The sequence below is a fragment of the Belonocnema kinseyi genome, chromosome 4 (genome assembly GCF_010883055.1).
Source record: "Belonocnema kinseyi isolate 2016_QV_RU_SX_M_011 chromosome 4, B_treatae_v1, whole genome shotgun sequence".
In the NCBI taxonomy this organism is placed as follows: domain Eukaryota; kingdom Metazoa; phylum Arthropoda; class Insecta; order Hymenoptera; family Cynipidae; genus Belonocnema; species Belonocnema kinseyi.
This window is the reverse complement of record NC_046660.1, coordinates 90,787,077-90,794,572: the sequence shown is the minus strand read 5'-3', so window position 1 is coordinate 90,794,572 and position 7,496 is coordinate 90,787,077. Positions and strand designations below refer to the sequence as shown.

General features: G+C 27.7%; 2 protein-coding genes across 9 annotated transcripts in view; one reads left to right on the top strand and one right to left on the bottom strand.

The window, feature by feature from the left end:
- Positions 1–7,496, bottom strand: part of LOC117171531 (protein fuzzy homolog) — a 17,258-nt gene that overhangs the window by 1,695 nt on the left and 8,067 nt on the right. Inside the window, exon 2 of one of the 2 annotated variants that reach the window (XM_033358924.1) lies at positions 3,043–3,249. The gene's annotated coding sequence lies outside the window, so the exon portion shown is untranslated. The other variant, XM_033358923.1, reaches the window with a different exon arrangement.
- LOC117171532 (cell cycle control protein 50A) overlaps positions 3,076–7,496 on the top strand; it is an 8,502-nt gene continuing 4,081 nt past the window's right edge. For 5 of the 7 annotated variants that reach the window (XR_004466894.1, XR_004466893.1, XR_004466891.1 and 2 more), the window contains exons 1-3: positions 3,083–3,430; positions 3,921–4,745; positions 7,250–7,415. Coding sequence is in view for 3 of the 7 variants with exons in the window: in XM_033358927.1 (XP_033214818.1) it covers positions 3,373–3,430; positions 3,921–4,745; positions 7,250–7,415 (1,049 nt within the window). In the remaining 4 variants the exon portion in view is untranslated. Of the gene's footprint in view, positions 3,431–3,495; positions 3,538–3,920; positions 4,746–7,249; positions 7,416–7,496 lie in introns of those variants that run through there. The other 2 variants (XM_033358925.1, XM_033358928.1) reach the window with 2 other exon arrangements.

Sequence of the window (7,496 nt, the reverse complement as noted above, 5' to 3'; positions counted from 1 at the left end):
GTTTTTCTATGATTTTAAGAATGCAGATAATATTACTGTTACTGGAATTTCAAATAAAAAACACTTTTTAATGCAAAATTTTAAAACTTACAAAAACATTATTTTTAACCATGTTTTTTTTGCAATTGAATTTTTCATTTCTATCGCTTCTTACCAAATTATGGTAAATGGATAAGATTTAATAAAGGATAACTTAGTCTTTGAAATCTTCTCAAATGTGTCGAAGCCTTTTGAAATCGCTTAAAATCTTTGAAATTTTTTGAAATCCTTATGAATTATTTAAAGAAATGGTGAAATCTTCTCTAAGTCTTTTTTATTTGTTTGAAATCACTGGAGTATTTGAAATATTTATGAAATCCTTATGAAATTTTTTGTAATCGTTTAAAATCACTGGAATATTTGAAATCTTTGTTAAATTTTTTGAAATCTTATAAAAAATGTTGATATCATTTAAAATAATTGAAATGTTTTTAAATCTTTGAAATCTGTTGTGCTGTACCCTTGTTCAAATCTTTTATGTCCTTGAAAGCTTTACATCTACGAAAACTTTACGACATTTTTTTAAATCTTTGAAATATTTTTGTAATTTTTTTTTAATCTTTCTCGCGAAATCTTTTCTATTCGTTTGAAATTATTAAAATCTTTTCAAATCTTCTCAAATTTGTTGAAACCTTTTGAAATCATTAAAAATCTTTTAAATGTTTTGAAATATTTGAAATCTGGTGTGCTGTACCCTTGTTGGGATCTTTGAAATACTTGAAATGTTTTGAAATCCTTAAAAATTCTTTAAAATATTTGAGAAATATTTCGGAAATCTTTTGTAATCGTTTTAAATCTTGTCAAACATTTTTAAATCGTTTAAAATCTTTGAAATGGTTTGAAATCCTTGAAATCTAGTGTACTGTATCCTTGTTGAAATCTTTGACATTCTCGTATTGTTTTGAAATCTTTATGAATGTTTTATGAAATCTTTGAAACTTTTGTGAAATCTTTTGACATCTCCTAAAATATTTTGAAGTTGTTTAAAATATTTATGTTGTTTTGAAATCTTAGAAATGTGTTTTAATATACCCTTTTTCAAATCTTTAAACCCTTTTGTAAGTTTTAAAATCTTTGTGAAATATTTCGAATCTTGATGACATGTTCGAAATCTTTGGGGAATTTTCTTGAAAACTTTTTAATCTTGTGTACACGCCTTTTTTGAATGATCAAAATCCTTGAAATCTTTGTGAAATATTTTTAAATGTTTATAAAATATTTCTTGAATCTTTGTTTGGAAAATATTTTGTATTCGTTGAAGTCATTTAATTATTTGAAATATTTTCAAATCTTCTAAAATGTTTTAGAAACTTGAAATCGTTTCAAATTTTTAAAATCTTTGAAATCCTTTAAATCTTTAAAGTTTTAAAATGTTTGCAAAATTGCTGTGAAATCTTTATTGAAATCTGGTGTGTGGGCAACCCCTGGAAAAATCCGTTGTATGACCATGGCTTATTCTAATTCTGAAACTAAATTAACATCGAAATTTTAAATTAATAATTTTTATAATTTTTTAAGTTGAACACCTCAACAAAAAGTGACTTGAAATATCTTTGATTATTCTGTAATAAACAAAAGATAAATTATATCTTGACGAATAAAAAAATTTTCTGCAGCAAGATTTTTTCTGAACAAGATTTTTCTTTCATAATAGGCTACAATATTTAAATTACTTTACGCATTTTGATAAAATTAATGTTTTAAAAGAGAAAAAAAAAGAATAATATAATTCAAGGTTTTTCTATAAAAATCAAGGAGATTTCCAGGTTATGAAGGTTTAAAAAAAATTCAAGTAGTGCTCCCGATTTTCAAGGTCACTAGACACCCTGGAAATCCTCTTAAATCCGTGGCTATACACTTTGGAATGTTTGGAAATTTCTTTAAATCCTTGGAAAGCTTTGCAAATCTTTTGAAATCTGTTAAAACCTCTTTAAATCATTTGAAATTTAATTAAATCATTTGAAATTTGGAATCCCGTGAAATAATTTGAAGTATTTATAAATGTGAAAAAATCCCTTCGAATGTCTTAAAATGCCTTGAAATCCCGGGTAAATGTATCTTAATTCCTTAAAATAATTCAAAATCCATCGAAATCCTGTGAAATATAGTAAAATTTCTGGAAATCTGAATAAACACCTTAAAGTTCTTTAAAAGCTTGTAAAATCCCTTGGAAATATGAGATTTTTTCTGAAATTGTAATAGGTAATTTTTTGGAACTCTTGAAATCTTTTAAAATAATTTGAAATCCTACCCTAAAATTTTGTTAATCCCTTGAGATCTCATTAAATCCCGAAAATCCTTGGAAATATAATTAAATTCGGTAAAAAATTGTAATTCTTTGAAATATTTTGTTATAGGCCTTCGAAATATCTTAAAATCTTTGGAAAAACTTACAAATCATTCATATATTTTGAAGTCCCTCGAAATCTCGTTTACGGTGAAAATATAACTAATATATTTTTATATAGCCATTGAAATCCTACGAATCCTCACAATAGGTAAAAAATGTTTCTTTCATAAGATATGATTGATTGATATAATAAATACTTTTAAAAAATTAAGAGATTATATCAATTTATAAAATAAATAAATCGCCAGGTGGCAAAATATCCAAAAAGAAATTTAAAAAATATATATAGGGTATATATAGATTTTGAAGTTATAAAAGTCACTTCACATCTTTTAATACAAAAATACAATTGTTCTATGAAAGAAGTATTAATTAAATTCGACTCTTTGCTTAAAAGTTGACAAATTGATTTAGACATAAAAACTTTGAGAAGGATTTTTGCTTATTATGTATCTTTTAGACGTGTAATACCAGAGTCTGGTAATACTGTACTAAGAACGATACAAACTTTATTTAAAATCTCTACTCACTTCTGCATTTCCAACGTTAGTTGTAAACATAATTCTGCGATTGTAAAGTTTTACGTAAAGGAACACTCTTACTATTTATAGCATATTAAATTGATTAAAAAATAATGTTAACAACTTTTTAACCTTTTTTGACAAGTTTGGCAACAAACGGTATTAGCGACAGCAACGCCCTTTGCAGCAGTTTCGAGGTTAGGAATCCAATCGTTTTCTTCAAGGCCTTCGTGTAAAGGTGTGGAAATGTCAATCAAAAGTATTGTGTTTTCAATTTGATTAGTATATAGAACCGTTGATACAACTCCCTTTTCAGTTCCCCCAACACATATCTTCAGTCTGTGAAAAGCGACAAAAACGTTAAAAATAGGTTTGGGCGTAGCATATAGATGTTATAGATTATAGAAGACCTATAAGACCAAGATATATTATTCAGGTAAATCAGTGTATCGTCGATGAAAAATGTCAACGAGTACCAATGACATTAATAGTTCTCCGACTAAAACGAAGAAACCTTCTGGTGAGTTGCTGAAAATCAATAAAACTGCTCTAAATTTACCTTAAAGATTAGAGACGACCTAAAGGTTCTTTGTAACTCCCAGTTTTTTACTACCATGGTCTCAGCAGGTATATCATTTTCCCAAAAATGAAATATTAAAAAAGCGTTTGAATCCTTATATATTTTTCAAATTTTGTTGTTGTTTGAAAAATCTGTGGAAAATAGTTTGTAATATATAACCTAAAAATATGAAATATTCTTTTTTTGGCCTTGATTTGTCTGTCGAACGAAATTTTGCTTTAATTCTTATCTAATCTCAATTATACAGAATCTTCCTTCGTGAAAAAGTATTGAATTTATGCATGTCCTTAACTCCCTGAACTTAAGTACTTAATCCATGAAAAATATCAAATCAGGTGTGTCAAGCTGAGATATCACTCTTTATCTAAACATCTGTGAGTAAAACTAGAGTGTCGTAAAAGTGAGCTGATTATCACCTCTTCAATTTCAGATAGTGCATTTAAACAGCAACGTTTACCAGCATGGCAGCCAATTTTAACAGCAGGTACTGTCTTGCCCACCTTCTTCGTGATCGGCATTGCTTTCATCCCTGTTGGGATTGGACTATTATACTTCTCCGATGAAGTACGAGAGATAACAATAGACTACACGAATTGTAAATCAAATAACAGTGCACGTGATGGAGGAACAAAGTGTGCGGAGGTGATAGCCAGGAACCCAGTACTCGCATGTTTCTGCGAGTTAAATATCGAGCTTCCAACAGACTTTTTCGGCAATGTCTACATGTACTACGGCCTCACTAATTTCTATCAAAACCATCGTAGATATGTTAAATCTCGAGACGACAATCAGCTTCTTGGAGAGCTGACGAGCATCGTCTCCAGCGACTGCGAACCTTTTGCTTATGCGGAATCGAACACTAGCAAAATCCCAGTGGTCCCTTGTGGTGCTATTGCCAATTCTCTTTTCAACGATGAACTATCCTTATTCTCTCTTAAAAACAACGCTTCTGTTCCATTGTTGAGAACCGGGATTGCTTGGCCCTCTGATAAGAAAATCAAGTTCAAAAATCCACATGGAAATCTCACTGAAGTGTTCAAAAATTATGCCAAGCCTAAAAATTGGAATAAGACCATTTACGAACTTGATCCTGAAAACGACGACAACAATGGGTTCCAGAATGAGGATCTTATTGTCTGGATGAGAACTGCAGCACTGCCTACTTTCAGGAAACTATATCGGCGAATTGATCACACGAAACCTGGATTCAGAGATGGATTGGCTGCTGGGAATTACACTTTGTCTGTAAAGTACTGTAAGTTGCCTCTCTAAACTTAAAATTCAATTTATTTTAATTACTCTCAGCAGATCCTGAACACGTCACACTATCGGCACTATTTAACTCTTTGTTGCAAAATATTTTTTTCCTGCATTTAATTAAGTTTATAAAATCTTACTGTTTCTTATGAATTAACAAAGTAGTCGAATTTTCAAGAAAAACGTAATATTTCGTATTTTAATAAAGAAAGGGTTTTCATTTTTAATCAGAAACAGTGTAATTGAACCAAAAAGGAATAATTTTAAATGAAATAATTGAATCCTCAACCACGACAGATTAATTTCTAATCATACAGTTGCATTTTTACTGAAAAGATGAGCTTTCCATAAAACAGTTGAATTTTCAACGAAATAGTTTAATTTTCAACAAAAAATGATGAATTTTCAACATAAAATATTAATTTTCTACCAAAAAAAGACAAATTATTAACAAAGTATATACATTTTTAACCAAATGGTGGAATTTTCAATCAAGAATATCAATTTTCCACCAGAAAAATAAATTTTCAACAGAACATCAATTTTTTTCAAAATAGTTGAATTTTAAACCATTGCAAATTTTAGTTTATATTTTTTCGTTTCTAATTTTTTTAAACTAAATAGTTGAATTTTTAAATTAAAAAAATATCAGTTTTGATCCAAAAAGGAAGAAGTAAAATTTTCATTTAAGAGCATTATTTTCAATTAAACAGAAAAGAAATTTCTAGAAAACAGTTCAATTTTGTACCAAATAGTTGATTTTTCTACGGAAGGGTGAAATTTTTAATAAAAAAAAAAACGAATTTTCAACAAAAAACGTCACTTTCAACCAAAAAGTTCAGTTTTTCACTAAAATTATGGATTTTCCAATAAAAAAAATAAATTTTTAAGAAATTTGTCCAACTTTCTACCGATGAGTTAAATTTTCTATCTAAAAAGATAAATAGTTAAAGAAAAACGTAATAGTTCATATTAAAAAAAAAATTATTTCAAATAAAAAACCAGTTTGATTTAACCAACAAAAACGAATTTTCAACAAAATACTTTAATCCTCGACTAAAACAGATTAGTTTTTAAACAAATGGTTGTATTTTAACCGAAGAAATGAGTATTCTACGAAAATAGACGAGTTTTCAACACAATATATCTGTTTTCAACCGAATAGTTAAATTTGTTACCAAATTGTTGAATTTTCGAGTTGAAAATACAATTTTTCTACAAAACAGTTGAACTTTCAATAAAAGAGTAGAATTTAACTAGTAGAATTTTTAACAACAAAAGTTGTTTAGTAAATAAGGAAAACAATGCAATCAAATTGTGAAATTGTCTAGCCCAAACACGAAGTTTCAGCAAATTAGTTGTATTTTGTTTTAAACAAAATTATAAAATTTTCAACAAAATTGTTCAATTCAAGAGAAAAACGAGAAAAAGAGGGAAACATAGAAAGCACTGTGAAGCCTTCGATAAATTAATAGGAATTTTAATAATTTTTGGACTAAAAAATGACATTTTCAATAAACATTGAAGTTCATTTTTAATACCTTCAAAATACTAGTTTAGAAAACGAGAAGTTTTGCTTGACAAATAAAGTTAATTTTCCATTGCACAATTTTTTATTTTAGACTAAACATTTTTAAATTTGAATTACATAAAAGTTTAATATTAAAAAAATGTTGAGATTATTTAGACACTGTTTTTTTTCAAATTTAAGACACTATTTACACTATTTTTGTTCTTAGGAGTGACTGTGAAGCTTGTCTGAGAGATCACGGTCTTTCCCATATTATTTCCCCTTTACCCCTTTCAGAGTCATTTTTTAATTGTCCCTGAGTTTTCATGTCATTCAGTAAAAAAAAAATATTAAAGAGCAAGAGTTTTAATTTTTCTATTTAAATTTATTAATAGTTGAAGATTATTGAATATATCGTACTTCAAGATTTTCGGTCATCTGATAACGCGTGTTTATGATTAGAAGTAACATAATTTACAGGTGAGTTTATGGAAAACATACGAATAAAAACATTTACTTCTTACCTGTAAAAGACTTAACTGATAGGTTTATCTAGACTTAAAATATTTTAAATCAATTTAAAGTAATATTTTATTTTTATTGTCATGTGAAAATGGCATGAAAATAAATATTGATAGAATACTCACGATTTTGTGTTTATTTAACATAAGTACATTTTATTTAGACACAAAGTGCGCGAAAATATTTAAGTAAAAAATCTATTCTATTAATTATCTGTATTTCTAGAAAAGTTAAATGATAATTTTCATATTTTTAGATCTAATTGTAATGAAATAATTTATATAAAAATATTGTTATTCAATACAAAAGAGTATAATTCAAATCGTTATTTCTACATTTACTGTATTTAATATGAATAGAAAACAATGTTTTATGATGACCTACAAGAGTTTTCTCGGCTATTAAATTCAAAATATAATAATTCCAACTTTTTATCTCCACAATTACATTAATTTAAGTTTACTTTGTAGCATTTTCTGTCACTGCCTTTGAGGGAACAAAGCGAATGATTTTGAGTACCACTTCTCTTTTGGGAGGCAAAAATCCCTTCCTTGGAATTGCTTATATAGTTGTGGGATGCGTCTGTTTAGTTTTGGGAATGGCGCTCTTGGTCATCCACATCAAGTGTTCAAAAAGGTGAGCGGATATGTTTATTCACTTTCCACCACATGTAAATTGTACATACACTGAGTGAAAAGTAGGATATTATATTGTTCT